The sequence below is a fragment of the Thamnophis elegans genome, chromosome 12 (assembly GCF_009769535.1).
Source record: "Thamnophis elegans isolate rThaEle1 chromosome 12, rThaEle1.pri, whole genome shotgun sequence".
NCBI classification, from domain to species: domain Eukaryota; kingdom Metazoa; phylum Chordata; class Lepidosauria; order Squamata; family Colubridae; genus Thamnophis; species Thamnophis elegans.
Window position 1 is genome coordinate 34,085,891 of NC_045552.1, and position 22,350 is coordinate 34,108,240.

At 42.8% G+C, this 22,350-nt stretch overlaps 1 protein-coding gene across 2 annotated transcripts in view; it reads left to right on the forward strand.

Annotated features, from left to right (window-relative positions):
* The window catches only part of LOC116515685 (vascular endothelial growth factor receptor kdr-like), a 210,198-nt gene that overhangs the window by 60,228 nt on the left and 127,620 nt on the right, over positions 1-22,350 (forward strand). For both annotated transcript variants that reach the window (XM_032227845.1, XM_032227846.1), the window contains exons 2-3: positions 2,226-2,322; positions 6,226-6,446. In XM_032227845.1, coding sequence (XP_032083736.1) covers positions 2,226-2,322; positions 6,226-6,446 — 318 coding nt within the window. The remainder of the gene's footprint in view (positions 1-2,225; positions 2,323-6,225; positions 6,447-22,350) is intronic.

Here is a 22,350-nt window from a genome sequence, read left to right on the forward strand (position 1 = left end):
AACATGGTGCACAAGGTTGGGAATGCATTGCAAAGTGTTTGAGATGATTTACAACTGTCTTCTTAACCCACTAGTTCTGTTTCAATATCTGTATTGCTTCAAATGTGGTCATCTTTATTGAGATATGGGGTTCACCCACAGACGACCTGACACCCACTAATCCCCAGAGGGCTTACCTAGTTGTCCTCAAGAAAGTGTGGTTAGTCAGGTGAGATTCTTGTGAATGGGTGAGTCACAGTAAAGATACTTCTCTGTTCAATTCACAGTATCATTCTGATACCTTGTACCTGACAACTGTGATTCACTGAATAAACTAATGTGGCTGCATTTTCACATCATGCCTAACCATTCATTATGGTTTTTTTTATTAATTTTTATTTTAAACACATAAACACATCAACAGAAACAAACACATAACTTAAAAACAACATAGGAACAATAAGTTCCATCGTATATCATACAGCAGTTCCAAATCGGTTTCTTTGCAGTTAGTGTTTTCTAACTGCAAAATACATTTCTATCTTGCATTCATAATCTCGTTATTCGTTATCCATTTTTATATACAATTCTTTATTTATTTATACTTAGCTACTTATGACCAAGTATTATTTACCTATATTGTGCTTTATATTTTTACTGGCATTTATTCTCTTACATACAGTTATAGGTATACATTCACATAGTTATTCTTTTTCTTTGCCATTCTTATATTATTATTATTCCATTTAAAAGGTTATAAGGTATAATTTGGAATGCTTTGTTTACCATCCTTCGCACCTGCTATGACACCACCTTATTTTCTCTTTCTTTTCTTTTCTCCCTCCCTTCCTTCTCTCCTTCCTTCCTTCCTCCTCTCCTCCCCCTTCTTCCTTCCCTTACTTCTCCCCTACTCCTACCCTCTTTCTTCTCCTTCCTACTCTCTCTCCTTCTCTTTTTCTCTCTTCCTCCCTCCTCTCCTTCTCTTTCTCTCCCTTCCACCCACCTCTCCTTACCTCTTTCTTCTTCCCTTACCTCTCCACATTTCTTCTTCCTCTCCCACTATCTCTCCTTCTCTCTCTCTCTCTTCCACCCTCCACTCCTTTCCATTCCTTCGTCCCTTCATTCTCTACTTCCTTCCTCCTCTCCTTTCCTTCCTTCTTCCCTTCCTTTCTTTTTCTATTGTTATAGGTGTCTCTTTCCAATCCAGTTTATGTTTTCTTGGGGATGTTATTTCCACAAGTCCATTTTTGTTTCATATCATTTCCTTTTTTCTCTATCTTTCTACAGTCTATATGCCAGCTATCATCCTGATTTGATTTCACCAATCAAGACCCCCTTGTTTTACTCATAATTATTATTTTTGAGAGTTGTTCTATTCTTTCATTGCTTTTTATTTCTTTGCTCCATCCATCTATATCAATTATCCCATATCTGGTCTACTTTCAATTTCTTAAGATTATTAAACATCTGGGCTCTTTTTTTTTTTAGTGTGTTCAGTCCATTCAGGTTTATCGACATAATTGTTATTTCTTGATCCATCTTTAGCTGAGATTGTTTCTTTTACTTCTGGTTTGTATCTGACTTTTCCCTCTCGCGCCTTCCTTCTCTGCTCTCTCTCTTTCTTGCCTCTGTTCTTCTCTCCTGTTTCTTTCGCTGTCTTCTAATGTTTCTTCCTCTTGACCTCTGCATTCTAGTTCCTCTTTGCTTCCTTGTTCTCCTTCCCTATTCTTTTCTTTCTTTTGTTGTTAATTTTGATTTTTTTAAAGAATGGTTATGCACCTAATATTTTTATCTGGAGATGTGAAATGACATTTACTACATCTGATGGATATTGCCTAACTTGTATCTATAGTTACTAACCAAAAAAAATGTCACTACAAATTTACATAACTAAAGGGAAAATTCATATTCCAATGCTAAGAGTGGACATTTTAAAACAGGGTAGTGTGTGAATAGCTTATTCTTTTGATTTCATTCTTTCAGATGTGTATCTTGGAGAAACACACTGTAAATTAGGATGGGATGACTAAGGAATGTTAAAGGTTATTTCTGTTTTCATAAACAAGCAATAAAGTAGAATAACGTTTTATTTTATAATTCTTGAAGAAAACCGCTAAGCCATTGGACTATGCAATTACTGTAATTTAACATGAAAAATAAGGAATAAAAATAGTTGAAATTGAACTGCTCTCATCTAATCCCTTTCTCTCCTCTCTCTCCCCTCTCCCTCCCTCCATCTGGCTCAGCTCTGGCGAAACAAGAAAGGCTTATGAAACCTGAATTGAACATCAATCGTGACTATATTATAGTGGAAGCTGGAGATTCGTTCAGCATAACTTGCAGGTAAATACCTGGCATTCTTGGCATTCCAAACTAAGTGTAAATTTAGATTTCTAGGAGAAGTTGTCCTGAACTATTACAGGAATTGGATATGGTAGTCTTGAGAAAAGACGGACTAGGGATGATATGATAGCAGTATTCCAATATTTCAGGCACTGCCACAAAGAAGGTGAGGTTAATCTATTTTCCAAAGCACCAAAAGGCAGGACAAGAAACAATGGATGGAAATTAATCAATGAGAGAAGCAACCTAGAATTAAGGAGAAATTTCCTGACAATGAGAACAATTAACCAGTGGAATGGCTTGCCTTCAGAAGTTGTGGGTGATCCATCACTGGAAGCTTTTAAGAAAAGACTGGACAGCCACTTTTCTGAAATGGAATAGCATCTCCTGTTTGAGCAGGGGGTTGGACTAGAAAACCTCCAAAGTCCCTTCCCACTCCTATTATTCTCTTATTCTGAAATTCCTTCTAGGATCTGAGACGTAAGCCTAAAAATTACAGTTTTCCTAAACAATTTGAGCAGAGGGAAAAATAAATGTCTATGCAGGGTAGACGATCTGCAAGAACTGCTGAAACAAACTTTGGGATAAGATCAGGGGTGAAATTCAGCAGGTTCTGACAGGTTCTGGAGTACCGGTAGCAGAAATTTTGAGTATTTCAGAGAACCGTCAAATACCCCCTCTGGCTGGCCCCCGAGTGGGGAGGGAATGGGGATTTTGCAACATCCTTCCTCTGCCGCACCCACCAAGCCCCACACACAGAACCAGTAGTAAAAAAAATGAATTTCACCACTAGATAAGATAGATGTAACATTGTGATAACCAGTGTGGTGTGGTGGTAACGCTGTTATGCTAGAAACCGGAAACCGTGAATTTTAGTCCCATCTTAGTTAAAGCTGGCAGGGTGATCCTGGACCAGTCATTTTCTCTCAGCCCTGGGAAGAAGGCAATGGCAAACCACTATTGGAAATCTGCGAAGAAAACGGCATTGTAAGTCCAGGTGACTCACAATGATTTACAACTGGTCTTCCTATTTATGATCGTCTAAGTAACTCACTGTGGGACAAGAGCCACACTAATATCGAAGTAGTGATGGAATAGGATCATTAAAAAAAGGGAAGCCAAAGGAGAAACAAAATAAAATGTGAGTGACAAAAATTAAAATAATGTTTTAATTATTTTAAATAATTAAATTGAATTGTTGAATTGTCCCACAGCGAGTTGGCCGGGGCTAGTTGGCTGCGGCAAATTGACATAAGGAGATGGCCATGGCAAGTTGTCCCATTCTCTTTTGCATGGTGATAGCCACCATCCTGGCTACACACACACACACACACACACACACACACACACACATACACACACAGAGAGACACTCCATACCTCCATACAAGGGCATTGTTATTGCTATGGTTACCTTTCCCAGCAGCCCTTTGCATTTCAGAAAAGAAAGATGGCACTCGCACACTTTAATCCCCCAGAACCTTTGAACAAGTTAATGTATCTTCCAAAGCAGCTTCAGGAGTTGCTGACCTGTGACAGGCTTGCTGAAAGAAGACAAGATTGCAGGATTTAGTGGCAGCAAAATAGGTGGTTTACAGGATCTTCTTCAATAGGAAAGAACATGATAGAGGGTAATACAATTATGTAACTGGGTGCCAAATAAATTCATTTTGCAATCAATGTGAGTCATAAGTGTTTTGTGAACTCTTTATGTTGAAAATTCAGTGAAAGAGCAGCAGCAGGTAGCATCCAGCCCCATCTTGGCCAATTGCTGAGAAGGAAAGAGAGACGGGAAAGGGTGGAGGAGGAAAATTTGGCATGGTCAGGACCAAGATAGAAAAAGTCTTCCTCTCAAGGATGGTATCTATTCTTAAATTTAAAGTATGAACTGTCTTTTTGCACTTGTATAGTCAGAACTAACCCTATTGGAAAACTTGAGATTAGAATTACAAAGTCAGAAGAGGATAGCCAGGAGAGACTAAAAATGGCTTCTAGTTGGTTAGCAGAATTGTTACTAATACCGATGTGCCTTGATGGACCACAGAAGAGGGATAGGAGGAATGGAAGATCTAAAATATTCTCTAGGGAATGTTCAGATGTCATTCCCCCAAAGTGCTTCAAAGCGTGCAGGTGTGCAAGTAGGGTACCCGTTTTTCATTCTTGAAAGCAGTCGTACTTTTCCCAGGGACCAAATGATAGGAACAGAGGGCACGCAGATAAGCCAGGGAAAGATTCTAGAATCATACAAGGGAGTAAATAGTATTTAAATATTAGCCAAAACAAAGCAAAGGAAATGCTCTAAAGACAGGTACAACATTGATACTCTGAATTATTTTCTCCTAATGTTTTCCAAAAGGTTACACAGGCCTCATAGCCTGCCTGCTGGCCTTATCAACTCTTATCTTTGTTTGATTCCTGGGGGCTCCAGAAAGGAGAGGTAATACTGAAACAATTCTCTGCACCAGGCAGTTTCATATCTGGGAGAATATGCTCTATTGTGCCAATAAGCCTCCACTGAACATATAAAATACATCACTGGGCTGTAAAACAGGGATGTCCAACCTTGACAACTTTAAAATTGGTGGACTTTAACTCCCAGAAATCCCCAGCCTGGGGAATTCTGGGAGTTGGAATCCACGGGGAGCTGAAAACCACAGGTCTAAAAGTTGCCAAGATTGGACATCCCTGCTGTGAAGCGTGGTCAAACTCAAACTAGTTTCACAAACTTTACTCCACTGCTCAACCAGATTTCCTTTAATGTGAAATGTCAACATATACCTCCCTTGCTTTTTTTATTTTTTTTAGATTTCACACCCCATCTTTATTATGTACAATTCAAAGAGGCATACACAATTCTCCCTGATGTAGAACATAGAACAACAGAGTTTGAAAGGACTTTGAAGGTTTCTAGACCAACCCCGTGCTCAAGCAGGAGACCCCATTCCAGATAAATGGTTGCCCAATCTCTTTTAAAAAGCCTCTAGTGATGGAGTAACCATGTCTGAAGGCAAGCCATTCCACTGGTTGATTGTTCCAACTGTTAGGAAATTTCTCCATAGTATAGGTTTCTTCTCTCCTTGATCAGTTTTCATCTATTGCTTCCTCTCCCGCTTCTTTGGAAAATAAATTACCCCCTCTTCTTTGTGGCAGTCTCTCAAATTTTGGAAGACTGCTATCAAATTCCCTCTAGTCCTTCTTTTCATTACACTAAATATTCCTGCAATGGTTCTTCATATGTCTTAGTCTCCAGCCCCTGATTCACCTTTGTTGCTCTTTTCTGCCCTCTATATGTGTATACCTCTTCCTTTTTGTCCACCACATCAACCCTGTGAGGTAGGTTGGGCTGAGAGAGAGGGGAGGACTGGCCAAAGGTCACCCAGCCAATTTCTGCATGTAAAGGAGGTCTACAACTTTCCTGATTCCTAGTCTTCACCAAACTAGGTTTCCATGTTATGTCCTCCTTTATACGTGTCAGAAGCACCTACAAATTATGGATATAGAGTATAACATTCCACACTGGGCAAATAAAATAGGTATAACATAAGTCATAGAAAATGTACCACATGTAAAAAGCATGTAGAATAAATAGAATTAAAACTAAATGACATTTGCCCAGTATTGGGCCACATTTTCTTTCCCAGCATGAGGTCTTCCTCTGTGCATCTTGAAGGACACGGTAGTGTCAGGTGGGTTCTTCTTCTTGGTGTTGTTTTCCATAGGGAAGGCCCATTTTCTTAGATTGTCCTTTGATCTTCCCACCCTGCAGCATAGTTTCATTCATGATTTCCACAAAGACCAAGGTTGCTCTTCGCCAGGCAGCAAACAGCCCTGTGGTTTCATCCAGTTGCCTGGCAGCATCTTATGTTATGCCTGAAACTGACGGAATTGTGCTTTCTCTTGCCAGGGGCTCGCATGGCTTGACATGGCAAGCGGGAGATGAACAGGTCACCCAGAGCAAGCGGTGGCACATTCACAAGCAGAAGTGTTCAGACAAGCCATGGCATTCCTGCAGCACAATTGGAGTTAACCGAGCTGTGGCCAATGACACCGGCTATTTCAGCTGCTTCTACGACCACCTCCCCTTGGCTGAGGAACTTAGAGCAAAGTTATATGTCTTTGTGAAAGGTAATGCTGATGGTTTCTTTGATTCTGGTTCTATAGGGAAGCTAAGAAGGCGGCACAGGAAAAGATGAATTGGAGAAATTTCCTGATAGGGAGAACAATTAATCATTGGAATGGCTTGCCTCCAGAACTTGTCTAGAATGGTATAGGGGTTTGGACTAGAAGACCTCCAAGGTCCCTTACAACTCTCTTATTTTGTATTCTGTAATCCAGATCTCAAATTGGGTGGCAATGTCATGGCTAGAACAATTTCCATAGGGCTCCTGTTGTCAGCTTTATATTCAAGATTTTCTATCGCTTATATATTGGTGGTGCTGACACGTCTGTAGAAGGCCTCCAAAGTCCCTTCCAACCCTTATTCTATATTCCATTAAAAAAAAAATCAGAAGGGGTATGGAGGTTGGTATGATGTATTATCCCCAGGTACTTATGGAGATCACACTGAGGATCAAAGCAGGTATCCAATTCCAATCACTCCTATCAATAGCATAGTCAAGGACAGAGACATCTGGATGAAAAAAAATGAATATGGCAGCTGCATAGAAGTCCCAGGTCTTTTTGATCTGCATTTCATGTAAAGAAGAGATTGGGGCTTCAATTGCACAAGTATCACTTGAATGTTTGTATCTCCCCCCCCCCCCAAAAAAAATTCCCTTGGTCAATGGCAAAAGTTGTGAAAGTTGAAATCTGAAGTATCAGATATCCCACAAAGAACAAACAATCTGTCAGGCCAGCCTCCCTCAGCAACCAAGAAAGAAACCACTTAACTCCATTTTGCAGAATTAAGAGTACTTTTACTGGTTATGAGAAGATAGCAGCTAAGCAAAGCAAGATCTTAGGCAAAAGCGCACGTAATCATAGATATCAGTATGTGACCCAACCCCCTGGTAACCCCATCCCTAGTCCAATCTGCAAATCCGTCAGGTGTAATGTGTGTTCCATCTTAAAAAAACATCATCAGGTTGGTATGCAGGACAGTTGGTCTTGGCGGGCCCATCCACTATCTCCAGCATGTGCAATAGATGATGAGAACAAAACTCTCTTTTCACAATCTCTCCTGTACTTAAAACTTCCCTTCCCAAATACCATGCCTTCCTCTCCCTGTTTCAATGACAGTCAAAAGCAAGTAGCGAAGCAGAGGCTGACATCCGGCCCTCCTTCAGGAAAAGAAGTCATCCCTGTAAGAAAATAAGAGAACAAAAGAAATGTACAAGTCAATTAGGATCAGGGTTTATCAGGGTACTTAGAGTAGAACTTCCACAAGAGTCTAGGAGCCCTAACATGGGATTTGTCAACCCACTCAGCTTGGGAGGGGGGAAAATGTTTCCAGGAGACTAGATACTGAATCCGATTCCTATGTTTTCTGGAGTCCAAGATTTCCTTAAATTCAAAATGTTGCTCTCCTTCAATGAGAAGTGGGGAGGGGGTGCAGGTAGGGGCGCACAAAAAGAAGAAGTGTGCTCAGGTTTCAAGAGGTTTACATGAAACACAGGATAAATCCGGTTAAGATGCTTTGGTAATTCCAATTGCACAGAAACAGGATTAATGATTTTCACAATAGGAAACAGGCCGACGTACTTCGGCCCCAGTTTCTTTGACTTCTGGGTGGTTTGGAGAAACTTTGTAGAAAAAAGCACTCGATCTCCAATTTTGTACTCCCTTTGCTGCACCCTCTTTTTGTCAGCCTGTTTCTTGTGCGACTGGTGAGCAGCCTCCAATGCTTTGCAAGTCATGGGCCAAATTTGGCGGAGCTGGTCACTCCACTCGGAGAGGGACAAAATTTGCAGTTTTCTCTGGGTAATCCAGGAATTGGTACAAAGTCCTGTCCAAATTGATGAAACACTGGAGGTACTGCTCCAAAACAGAATTAGTCCATTCACAAGCACCGTTAGTCTGAGGATGGTAGGCGGAACCTAGCCCCTGGGCGGAGCCAATTAACTTCAGAAATTCCTTCCAGAAGAGGGAGGTGAACTGGACCCTCCTATCCGAAATTATGCGTTCCAGTACTCCATGCAACCGGTATACATGTGAAATAAACAACTTAGCTAACGATTTAGCTGATGGGATTTTGGAACAGGGTACAAAATGAACTTGTTTGGAAAACAGGTCGGTGATAACTCAAATCATGGTATTTCCTAGACTCTCTGGTAATTCGACAACAAAATCCATCGATATCTCCTTCCACGAGGCCTCAGGATGGGCCACACCTTGGAGAAAGCCTTGGGGTTTTCCTGGTGGGCGTTTCGCGGCAGCACAAACTGGACAACTGGCTATGTAGGACTCAATGTCTTTTTTCAATGAAGGCCACCAAAATTGCCTCTGAACCAGATGTAGAGTCTTTACAAAACCAAAATGGCCTGCCATTCATGAATCATGGGCCCATTGAAGAACAATAGCTTTCAGGTTAGCAGGAACATACAATTTAGCCCCTACCCAAGCCAGTCTATCCTTCATAGTACATTCATTTGAATGTTCCTTGAACCAGTCATCGGATTCAAGGCCTTCCTTGAGTTTTCAGATGAGGTCTGTTGTGACTTCTAAATTCGAATTGCTTTGGCTTCTGGTAACCACCGGGGCAGTAAGACTTTTTGCTGGGATGACTGGGTGAACCACACTCAGCTTCGAGCTGTTGTATTGTGGAAGTCTGGATAAAGCATCAGCCATGAACTTCTTCCCCCCCCCCAAGATGTACTTGAGGGTGAAATTGAACCAGTTGAAATATTGCGCCCACTGCATTTGTTTAGGAAATAGCTTTCGAGGGATCTTCAACGCTTCCAAATTTTTATGATCAGTCCATACTTCAAAAAGGTGCTTAGCCCCTTCCAGGAAATGTAGCCAGGTCATCAAAGCCCACCTGACCGCATATAGCTCATCGACTTTCCATCTCTGTCAGTTTGCGGGAGGTGTAAGCACAAGGCTGCAGTTTCCCATCAGCGTTCGTTTGAAGTAATACTGCCCCACTGCCACGTCACTGGCATCAGTTTGAACAATAAGTAGTGCATCCATATCTGTGTGTTTCAAAACAGGTTCAGCTGCAAAGAGTCACTTCAATTTTTCGAACGCGGCTTGACATTCCATATTCCAATTCAAAGGCTTACCCGGTCTGGGCTTTGCCTCCCCTTTTGACTTTAGGAGATTTGTAATGGGCAGGACAATGCTGGCGAATGAAGGGATAAATTGACGATAAAAATTCGCAAATCCCAGAAAACTTTGTAATTGCTTGCAGGTGCGAGGGGCCGCCCACTCAGTGACAGCCTGGACTTTTGCTGGGTCCATCTCGATGCCATTATGGGAGATGTGGTAGCCCAGGTAGTCAATTTTTTCTTGATGAAATTCACATTTAGACAATTTGGCATATAGTTCTGCGGTCCTGAGTTTTTTGAGTACTGATTGTACCAATGTCACGTGTTCTTCATGTGTTTCTGTGTAAATAAGGGTTTCATCAAGGTAGACCATCACGCCCTTGTACAGATGCTCATGTAAAACCTCATTTATTAATTGCATGAAATCAGCTGGCGCCCCCTGTAGGCCAAATGGGAGTACTCCGAATTGAAAACAACCAAGTGGGCAGTTGAAAGCAGTTTTCCATTCATGTCCCTCTTTGATTATGACTCTGGTTTAGGCCTCTCTTAGGTCCAATTTCGTGAAGATCTTTCTTTTACTCAATTGGGCCAACATATCCTTCATCAGAGGGAGGGGGTAAACATTTTGCACGCATACAGCATTAAGATTTTTGTAATTAACATAGAGACGAAAGGAGCCATCTTTCTTTTCTCTGAACAACAGTGGAGCGGCCACTCGTGGCCTAGCAGGTTCAATAAACCCCCTTTCTAAATTTTTGTCAATAAACTTCCTTAATTCTTCCATTTCACATGGGGTCCTTGAGTAAATCTGGGGTTTTGGAAGTTTTACTGCTGGGAGAATATCAATGCTGCAATCTGTTGCACAGTAAGAGGGTAATTTATCAGAAGATTTTTCACTGAAAAATCTTAGGTCCCAATATTCTTTTGGGATTTTCTCCTCCCCCTCAATTTTTTCCTGCACTGCGGCTGCTAGGTTAGATTCAGCGTTGCAGTACTGGGAGCCCTCCCTTCTCCCTCAGGGGGCGTAGCAAATCGAATGCTCAACCACCCTTTCTTCCAGTTGATGTGTGGGTTCCATTTACGTAACCAGGGTAAGCCCAGTATGAGAGGCTGGTCCATTCCCGGCACGACAATGAAACTTATTGTCTCCTGGTGATCTCCCATCCACATGTCTATTGGTTCAGTCACAAAATGGGCAGGGCTCCCCCAAGCTATAGACCCATCTAACTGGCAAAAGGCAATGGGGACTTTCAAAATTCTCAGTTTCAGGCCCTGTTTTTCCACCACTTCAGGGCTAATGATGCAACATGCGCAGCCCGAATCGAAAAGGGCCAGCATTTTTGCTTGGGCTCCAGTAGAGGGCACTTTAAGTTCTACTGGGATGGTCATGGGGCCCGATCGGGAACTTACCAGACGGTCATTGTCAGATTCGGTTTCACTTTTCTCTGATGAGGAGGATGGCTCTTCTTCTTCTGGAGTGAGAGGGAATTGAGCAGGAGGCTCCACCCCTTTCATGGTGGTGTCCCTTCTCTTCCCAGGCTGTTTATCTGATTTTCTGACACCCCCCCCCCGGCAGGGGGCTTTGGGCCCATCTTGGTGCGGCAGTTTGCTGCCCAGTGCCCCTCCTTTCCGCAACGGAAACAGGTGATCGACCGGGGCTTGCTTGTAGACCAGCTTTTCCCTCTTTTTGGAGCTCCTTGGGGGTGGGGTGGTGGGAGGGGTAGCTTTCTCTTTATCATTGTCCTCACGGTACTTGTCTCTGGCTAGATCGATTTCCACATCCGCTGCCAATTCATACCAGCATTGCAAGTTATACCCCCCCCCCCCGTTTACACAGTTCTGTTATATATCTTTGTTTAAGCCATCCATGAAGCTGTCCATTAGAGCCTCTTTCGACCAATCCCGGATATAAACAGATAATTCACGAAACTCTTGTACATAATCAGCCAAAGGGCTCTTTCCCTGGGTAAGGGTTTTCATTCTGGTTCTAGCCTTCTGCTCTGATAGCAGATCATCAAAGCATTTCCTCAGGGCGGGCATAAGCCTATTATAGTCTCTCAGTAGGGGGGAGTCATTGTTATGCAGGGCAATCATCCAAGCCCCTGCCTTGTTCTCCAGCGCCATGGTAACAACGCTTACCTTATTCGGAGGAGGCCTAATCTGTGGGATCTAATTGGTCGTAGGGAGGTAATTGGCAGGAGGCAGTCTCTCAAGTACCCAGGTCCTGCTATCTTTTCATAACCAGTAACCATACCCTGCTATCTTCTCATAACCAGTAAAAGTACTCTTAATTCTGCAAAATGGAGTTAAGTGATTTCTTTCTTGGTTCTGAGGGAGGCTGGCCTGACATTAAGCAAGATCTCACTTTCGCACACATCCTGGAGCTAACACCTTCCAAGGGGAGTGTACAAAAACCCAAACTTTCACCCAGGGGGCTACTGCATCCTCGTGCCCTTTGAAAACGGAGCAGATGGCTGAACTGAATTTGGAGGAACAATCTGTCCGCCCCAGGTGGTCATTGGGAATGGGACAGAAGTATGACCCTAAGAAAATTCCGGCTGGAGTTACCACAAGGAGATATCGGCGACCAGCAGCTGCTTGGCAGGAGCCCGATGAGGAGAACCTTATGATGTCCCAGGCTATGAAGCTCTTTGAAGAGGCTTGGGAGAGGCGATGTGTACATGAGAGCGGTCCTGAAAGAGAAGCTGATCTCCCAGAACCAGAGGAGAGAACTGCAGAGGCCCTGTTTCTCCCCTGGGGGCCCCTGGGGGCAGACAGTGGAGCTCATCAGGATGGAGAAGCCCTGGCACCAGCAGCAGCAGCAGCTGCGAGAGCCCTTCCCTTTTCACAATCTCTCCTGTACTTAAAACTTCCCTTCCCAAATACCATGCCTCCCCCTCCCCGTTTCAATGACAGCCAAAAGCAAGTAGTGAAGCAGAGGCTGACACAATCTCTCTCTAGCACTAGCAAAAGCACTTAGACTTGTATACCGCTTCACAGTGCTTTGCAGTGCTTCCTAAGCAGTTTATAGAATCAGCCTCTTGCCCCCAACAATCTGGGTCCTCATTTAACCAAATCCAGAAGGATGGAAGGCTGAGTCAACCTTCAGCTGGTCAGGATCAAGCTCCTGGCAGTGGGCAGAATCAGCTGCAATCCTGCATCCTAACCACTACACTACCATGGCTCTTTAGGAATACCAACATGCATTGAAGAGTTAGTAGTGAGCATTTCATGGGCTGGACTCAGATAAATAACTTTAATTGAAGATGCTGTGAAAATGACATTGACTGCAGGATCTAAGGCTCTATAATGCTTACATGTCTATTCCAGGATTTACACTCTGCATCCTTTTCTCCTGCTCTGACTGGATAAACTCAGCCATGGTTGCTGAGAACATTTACAGGGGAGTTTGATAATATTCTTGTCCTATATCAACCTTTTTACTTCCAACTTTGTTGAGGTCAGCCCACATACCCGGCATCTGGAACAGTTTCTCAACCTTGGCAACTTGAAGATCTGTGGACTTCAATGCTCAGAACTGATGTGAACTTGTCACACTCTGGACAAAGAGGACCACTGGTCTGAAAGAGGGATCAAAGAGGCCATCTATGTTAAAATTGAGCAGCCCACTCACAACAGAGACATTATATACCTCCAGTCTACCACACAGTCCTTTCAGCAGTGAAGAAAGTCCAGTTGCCTTTTGAAAAGTACCTTTAGTTTTCTGATTATGTTGGACACCTCACTAATGTGGTCAGAAGAATTATCAGGGGGAAAGACACAGCAGCAAACAGGAAAGGCTGAGTTATGGAGAACCGTAGACCTAAAGAACAAAGAATTGGAACCAAATTCCCTGGCAGTTGATCGATGATCTTTGGAGAGCCAGGGATGGAGGTCATGCCTCCATCCTAGTACTCCTTGACCTCTCTGAGGCTTTCGATACCATCGACCATGGTATCCTTCTGCGACGACTGCGGGAGGTGGGGGTGGGAGGCACTGTCTTACGGTGGTTCTCCTCTTACCTCTCGGACAGGTCGCAGTCGGTGTTAGTTGGAGGGCAGAGACCGAGCCCTAGGCCCCTAATGTATGGGGTGCCGCAGGGTTCGGTCCTGTCCCCCCTCCTCTTTAATATCTACATGAAACCACTGGGTGAGATCATTCGACGGCACGGGATAAAATACCACCAGTATGCGGACGATACACAGCTGTATCTGTCCGCCCCGTGCCAACTCAATGAAGCGATGGACGTGATGAGCCAGGGCCTCGAGGCTGTCAGGGACTGGATGGGGGTTAACAAGCTTGTACTCAATCCAGATAAGACCGAGTGGCTGCTGTGCTTCCCTCCCACTAATTGGCCAAGTGTTCCATCTCTCAGGCTGGGGGGTCAAATAGTACGCCCCTCAGATAGGGTCCGCAACTTGGGAGTCCTCCTGGACCCACAGCTGACTTTTGAACACCATTTGTCAGCTGTGACCAGGGGGGCATTTGCCCAGGTTCGCCTGGTGCACCAGTTGCGTCCCTACCTGAACCGGGAGGCTCTCACAACAGTCACTCGTGCCCTTGTGACCTCTAGACTGGAGTACTGCAACGTGCTCTACATGGGGCTGCCCTTGAAGAGTATTCGGCGACTTCAGCTGGTCCAGAATGCAGCCGCGCGAGCGATCGTGGGTGCGCCTCGATTCACCCACGTAACACCTATCCTCCGCGAGCTGCACTGGATGCCTGTTGATCTCCGGATTCGCTTCAAGGTGCTAGTTGTCACCTACAAAGCCCTTCATTGTATTGGATCTGGGTACTTGAGAGACCGCCTACTGCCAATTACCTCCATTAGACCAATAAGATCCCACAGACTAGGCCTCCTCTGAATTCTATCAGCCGCCCAGTGTCGACTGGCGACTACCCGGAGGAGGGCCTTCTCTGTGGCTGCTCCGACCCTGTGGAACGAACTCCCCATGGAGATTCGTACCCTCACCACCCTCCAGGCCTTCCGCATAGCCCTTAAAACCTGACTGTTCTGACAGGCCTGGGGCTAAAGACTTGCAGCCCCGCTCCGAATGGTATGATTGTTGTGTTTTTTAGCTGTGTATGGTCTTTATGTTTTGTAATTTTGTTTGTTTTGTTCCCTTCCCTTGAATTGTGAGCCGCCCTGAGTCCCCTCAGGGAAAAGGGCGGCATACAAATAAAGTAAATTCAAATTCAAATTCAAAATTCAGTTGTTGACCAATCCAATTAGTTCTGGTGGCATCTAAGAATAAAGCTGTGCTGAACATTATGTAAGTCCTTCTTCGGTGCTCATAAATACCTTGTACTTGGATTTAGTGGATAACATTAAAAGACAAAACAACATACGCAATCCTTCCAAACCTGGCTTGCAAAATTGCAGCTGTGTTGTAATTGTTCCACTCAACCAGCCATTTTTATGTGACCATCTAGCCAGATGATAGAAGGAAATGAGCTCTTGAAGCAGAAAGCATGCAATCTTGAATTCTTGAAAATATTTTGCTTGTCCTGTAAAGTGACTGTTGCTTTTTAAAAACCACAATGGCAGCCTCTGGGTAGTGAAGGAACAAGCAGAAGAGAATCTCTGGTTTTTAATACATGTCTGGCCACAATCTTTCCTCTAGTTAAGCTTGGAAATAGAAATATGAGGTAGACAGTTCTACAAAACATCCTGCATGTGTTTCAGCCTTATACTCCAACTGTGAGTCAGGTCTCAGAGAGAGATCTCATTGAAGATGCAACCACCAAGAAGTTCTGATTAGGCTCCCAGATCAGAGATGAGGCACTAATAACTCCATGTTCCTAAGTCCTGATCTGTAAACTCTAGCTTCATTCTCAAGCTATGTCTATATAGCCCACAAGAGTATTGATGCTATTAGATTGAAAGCTAAAGAGCAGGGAGGTAATGAAACAAGCAGTTACCATGGAGAGGTGCCATTAAAGGATGGCCTCAGGAGTAGCCGTTACTCTTGAGTAATTGGGCTCCGGAAATTGGAGCTGGCCGGTGCTGGCAGTTTCCAAATAAAGTCTAGGCAGGTCCAGCGTGAAGGACTCAACAGTTTTTAGAGCACTCCTGTGATAGTCCAACTCAGCTTATTGATGGTAAGTCATATCTATACCCTTATTTATAGTCAAAGACCAAAGAAACCAAGTGAAGTCCGTTAATCAAATAGAGGAGGAGGAGGAATTCAGATGCAGTGCTCCCTAGTGGCAACTACATTTGAACAGAATTTAGCAGCATTTAATGGATTTGTCAATAGATCAATTGTCTAATAAGCTTTCTCCTCCTTGGTTTGAGTATCAGGAGTTTGGCATTTCTGTCTGCTCATCTCTCTTAGCATTTCTGCCTGAATTTAGTTGATTTTGAAAAGTTTCAACACCCAGCATACTTTTTTTTTAATGTCATTTTAATTTTTGAATGAAAATCATTTTCTTTTCTTTTAAGTTTTTCTTTGGAAGGCAAACCAAACATTGCTATCTTTTCCCCTGATGGCCACATGAACTGATGGGATAGTAAGAGTGAAGCTGGTAAAGTTGGGAGGCCTGTTTTGGGTGGGGCTCCTCCTCCTGCTCTTCCTCATCCTCATTTAGCCTACAAAAGTCATACTAAATATATTTAAAATAAATTTAAGGGGCATATCTATAAAAGCTAAGGGTTTTGTGGGGCTCTGCAGTCTACAAATCCAGAGGAACCCAAACAGGTCTTGGGATTGCCAGTCCCTGTTTTGAGTAAATCCGACTTTCTTCAGTCTGCCACCCTGCCGAAGGGTTAACACGTGCCTTCTGCCATACCCAATTGGTATGATGGTTGATAAGGGATAATGTAAGTTGTGGTCCAGCCTGTCTATACAGCAGGAAATTCTAGGCTTGTAGACTAGCCTGGGATATCAAAACTTTCCAGAAGCCAATCTCTTCTGCAAATTACATGGCTCTGCCTTTGATTTCCTCAGGAGTCAAGGGAAATTTCATCCAGAGAAAAGCATCAATTATGGCTATTTAACTGGGGAGGGGGAGAATTTCCAATTCAAAGTCCATCAGAGGCCCAAACAGTACCCAGTTCCTGGATCTAAGCATGCTCTGTCCCCCCAGGATCATCTGCAAAGGACAGCCATGCAAACCCAAGAAAGGGCTGGGCAGCTTGAATATGAATAGAATAGAGCTGGATGGGACGTTGAAGGTCTTCTAGTCAGATTTTACTCTGCTAGTTGGTGCCAACTTTTGAATCTGAAGCCCTGATGAATTCCCTTGTTGAAATATTTTCCACCTGATGATCTTGCCGGTCATTTCCCGCATATCACACCCTGCACAGCAACAGATCAAGAAGTCTACTGGAGACACCGCATCCTGGAGAGAGGCCATTCAGCACCCTTAGCTTGGAGATTCCCAAGGCAGGGCATGATATTAGAGCTGTGAAGGCAAGCGGCTTCCTTCCCCCTTCTAGTCTCCTCCAAGCCACACGCAGCTCTTTCATGGAAAGAACACTACAGCAATCCTGCCCCCCTCTCCCCCCCAGCACAGCCCAGGCAGGGATGGGCAGACACTGTGGAAGGTTAGTGGCTTATCAACTGTCAGGAAAGTCCAAGGAGCTGGAGAGGGGCTTCTTTTCTATAGCCTTTGCAGACAGATTGTCTGGCTTAGCAGGTCAAATGGAGTTTGCAGGAAGGCAGGAAGGGTGGAGGTCTTTACTTTAAAACCCAGCACGGGTCAAGAAGGTTGGCTCACCTGGAAGTGCTGAAGGAGCAGATGTGGGTGTGTGTGTGCGCGCATGTGTGTGCATGTGTGTGTGTGTGTGTGTGTGTGATGGCCATCCTTGTCATCCTTTGGTAGAGCAAAGTTGGAGAAATAAAACCAACCTGTAGCCCAAAAGCAAAGAAAGAAAGAAAGAAAGAAAGAAAGAAAGAAAGAAAGAAAGAAAGAAAGAAAGAAAGAAAGAAAGAAAGAAAGAAAGAATTAATTAATTCAGAATAGGGAGGCTGATTGAGGAGGTGTGTTGTGTCAGAATAACAGAGTTGGAAGGGACCTTGTAGTTCCTCTAGTCCAATCCCCTACTCGAGCAGGGGACCCTGTGCCATTTTAGACAAATTGTTGTCCAGTTTCTTCTTAAAAGCCTCCACTGTTGGAGCACCCACAACTTCTGAAGGCACAGTGGTGTCAGTGCTCAAATGACATAATTTGTGTGAGTTGCACAATGGCATCAGGTCACGTGTGAAGTCACTCTCCTTTTTGCTGTCCTGCAGATGCTTGTGGTGTGTTATGCAAACACATTCCATTTTCCTGCATCATGCAAAAGAGAGTTCACTCAAATCCAAAGTGACGGGTGATACAAAACCCTATCCTATTGGTTGTGTATCCTTGCACATAGATTTCCTTCCTTTGGTGACTTGTGTTGCCTTCGGACCCAAATTGCTTTCAGAACAAGCCACCAAAACAATGACTGACTTATTGGATTCCAGTCACTAAAAAGGTGAACAGGTTCACAACAAAACCTGAGATTGATTTAATTTTAAACTTACTCTAAATTAACTTAATTATGTAGAGGCCTTGCAATTATCCCTTGGGGGTTTGCAAATGAGCAGGTAAAAAAAATATGCAGCTTTTCAAAGAAAAATTGCCAGGCTATTTATGAGTTGGGACATGGAAAATAAATATCCCTGCTCTGGGCTGATTCCCGATTCCGTATTCCCCCCTGGGTGGATCAAGAAAACTTCACTGAAACAAAAGCCGAGCAGGGCATTGTAATAGAAATGCAGCTTCCTTCTGAAGCCTGCGCATGAGGGGGACTTCAGCATCAGGCTAAGAAGGAAAACGGCTTGTTATTGTTCTTGCAGGCTGCCGCCAGGAAGAATAGCCTGGGACTCTCGTGGGAAAGTGTTTCGTTTCCCACCCCACCTGTGTGAGGCCCATAAATAAGCAGACTCCTCCAATGAAGCCAGTCCTGAAACAGGAATGCCAGATCAACTTGAATTCCTTTAGGAAGGCAGATAAAAGCTGCTGCAAGGGGAGAGAGAAACAGAAACATGATAAAATTCCACTCTGCAGAATTTCCATTGATTGGAGGGGGAGGAAATCTGCAAGACGAAAGTGCTGGGTGGGATTTTAAAAAGCCAAAATGGTGACCGTAGAAGCATCCTCAAAGCCCCACTCTTAACTGTTCAAACGGGGTGGAGATTCAATTAAGAGGTCGCTGCTGCTATCCTGACCTTCTTTGCCCCCCACCCACACTCAAGAGTTCAACAAAAGATATCTGATGCTACCTGTCCAGATATCACAGAATCAAAAAGTTGGAAGTGACCTTAGAGATAGTCTAGTCCAACCCCTAGCTCAGGCAGGTGACCCTATATAATTTCAAACAAATGGTTGTCCAATCTCTTTTTAAAAGCCTCCAATGTTAGAGCACCTACAGCTTCTGAAGGCAAGCTGTTCCATTGGTTGATTGCTCTCATTTTAGGAAATTTCTCCTTAGTTCTAGGTTGCTTCTCTCCTTGGTTTGTTTCCATCCATAGTTTCTTGTCCCACCTTCAGGTGCCTTGGAGAATAGATTGACCTCCCCCCTTCTTCTTTGTGGCAGCCCCTCAAATATTGGAAGATGCTATATCAAGAAGGATGCTGGTCCTTCTTTTTATTAAACTAGATATACCCAATTCTACTAACTGTTCAGCCTCCAGTTCCCTAATCATCTTCGTTGCTTTTCTCTGCACTCTTTCCAAAGTCTCAACATTGTTTTATAATGTGGTAATATGGGGAAATTTCAAACATGGGAAGATGAACTAATTAAGCTTTCCACTGGGATCTGTGTATGCTGCATAGGCTGGATGTGTGCATTCCATTAAACCACAATGGGATTTATTTGGTTGTTGCTGAGCAGACCACACAAATATTTCTTGCATGTTGGGGAGCTGTTTTACTCCAGGCTGTTCTGTGGTTTTTTGTTTTTTTAATAAATGTTTTTTAATTTTAATTTAAAACAGGTACAGCATCTTTCTTTACATCTGTAGAAAATGTATCAATCAATTACAGATAAGTTTTGGTACATCTCCTCCACAGTCAACCAACATAACTCATATTAACTCAAGCATTATTATATATCCATTTTCATTTAACTGTAATTATTATTTAGAAATATTAATAAAAGTAATAATCTTGAACAATACCTGCCCACACCGGTGGGAAAAGAAAAAAAAAGAAAAAAAGGGCAAATAAAAAATAAAAATAAAAATAAAAATTAAAAATAATACCAAAAAAAGACAAAAACGACAAGAGACAAGGCAGGAAAACAAAACAAAACACAGGTGTCTATTATGAAAGAAAAAGAAAGAAGTATATCAACTGGTACAACATGCTTTGGTGCTTCTCTTCCATTAGCTCATATTAATTCAAATATCTTAACTCGGATATTTACCATATCAACATCATTATACCTCCAGTTTTAATTACCTATGGTTATTTAAACGTCCTTCATCCTTAGCTATGCTAAAGAATTAATCCATAACACATGCTGACAATTCATTTACTTATTTGTAGAATCCTCTATTATCATCAAATCCTCATGTCCTATTTTAGCTGGACATCCATAATATTTAATTATATCATATATCATAACATTTTCCCAGTATTGATTAACATTTGATTGTATGTATTTTATTTAGTTTTTTTAATAGTGATAATTATTGTAGTTAATACTCTTTATATATAATCTAAAGATGTTTTCTCATATCCAATTGTTAGTTATCATATCAACTCCACATTATATACATTACTATCAATATCAATTATTATTCAACTATATCTGTTACAAAAAAAAGCAATTAGGTTTAGCTAGTTTTCAATTGTATTCTTCAATCTATCAGCCAGTTCCAAATTATATATATTACTATCCATATCAGTCATTATTCAGCTACATCTATTACACATTAAGGTAATCAGATTTAGCTAATTTTAAATTACGTTCTTCCATCTGTCAGCCAGTGTCTCTCCAGTGTCCATCTGTGTCCATCTCTCCAGTGTCTATCTCTCCAGTGTCCATCTGTCAGCCAGTGTCTCTCCAATAGCAAAATCTTCTCAAACCAATTGCCACGCGTTGGATAAATTTACCAAATGTTTTCATAAGCAAATCCAGACAAAGATAATTTCGCACCTTTGGACTCTGAATGTCAGTGATGAAATAATAATGTTGTCCTGGGCTTGTAAAATTTTCCAAATTAACTTTGATTCTCAAGGGTGGATTTTCCATTCCTCCTGCACTCTGTCTCTTTAAATGAGTCTTCTTTATAGCTCCCCCCCTCCTTTCTTCCTCTGAGATAGACCAGACACCATTTCTCACATTTTCCATTTGTATTTCAGGAACATTTAAACATTCAACGATCTCAGTTTTTACTTCATGTTTTAAGATCAGATGATCCAATTTTCTTTCCAGCCTTTGATAAGAGTCAAAAAGCCCTCTACATGCGGAAAGAAGAATCTGAAATGAAATCTTAGAGGTATTTTGAGACGCCATGATGTGTCGCAGTTAAAAATTGCAAGCTCTTTTTTTTTTCCACAGACTTCGAAGCACTTTTCTTATTCTCTTGCAGGCTGTGCAATCTTATCTGATCGTAAACAGAGCCAAGTAATAAAGTAATAAAAATGTCGAATCGTGACGGGCTAATTAGTAGAAAATAAATTTTACGATCCACTTAGGGAGAGTCAGAGGGGGGAGGATGTCGAGGAGTTTCTTGAAGCATTTAAGAAGTAAAGTAACCACCAGCCATAAATCCATTAAAAAAAGCCAATTCGCCGCTAAATTTTCCTATTCTTTGGTTTAGGTTAGCTTAAGTTTTTAACACGAACAGTCTCTCTTGGATAATAAAATCAGCTTACCAGATGACATCACTTCTACCATTCTTAGGGGCAACCTGCAGTTTCAGTTAGCACACAGCTAATCCAGAAAGGAATTGGCACGAGGAGTTAATACCCCCCCCCCAGAGACTTGCGGGTGTCTCTGAGGTCCTGGGTCTCTCCTCACCTTCACTGTCGTCTCCGGGACAGCTAGAGTTCAAAGAACCCATCCAAAAATCCTTCGGTATAGAGGAATTTCAGGAGTAGCCTGAAACTCCATCTTCTCACTGCTAAGCCCCGCCTTCTTCCCCCCAGGCTGTTCTGTGGTTTTGAGCTGTGTTTTTTACACATATTATAAGTCTTAGGGGAGCTGGACAGCCTTAGGAAATCCAAATCGCCCTCCTCATCCTCTCTCTATCCTAACCTATCAACTTGATTCTTTGGCTGAATTTGCAGCCCAACCCTTGTGGCTTAATCCACAAATCTTGGTTAAGCATGATGCATTAACTGAGGCTCGCGAGTCAATGCCACACAGTGCAGGATATTGGTATTCTTTCCTTTATATTTTTAGGTCCTGCAAATTTCATTCATCGTCATGCTCCCCAGTTGCCATTTCATCTCAGGTGGGAAATGTTGAAAGGTGTCCCAGGAAAGGGAGGCCTGCAGGAAGGAGTTCCCTTGGCTCCTTCAGAGGAAAGTGACAGAAGCAAATGGGTCAATGAATCACAAAGTAATGGGTAGGAAGTGAGCATGAATCAGCATGGCCTTCTGCTTTGATGCAATGTGGCAGCTGGACAATAGTACTTATGACTCATCAAAGATTGTGAAGCACTTCAGTTACTTCTTCTCCAGCTTCAGGGCAAAGAAATAGACCAGAAGCAAATGTTGTTTTTCTCCATTTGCTCTCCAGACGCTTTATTGTGTTTTACCATTCCTTAGCAATAGCAATAGCCATAGCACTTAGACTTATATACCGCTTCATAGTTCTTTACATCCCTTTCTAAGCGGTT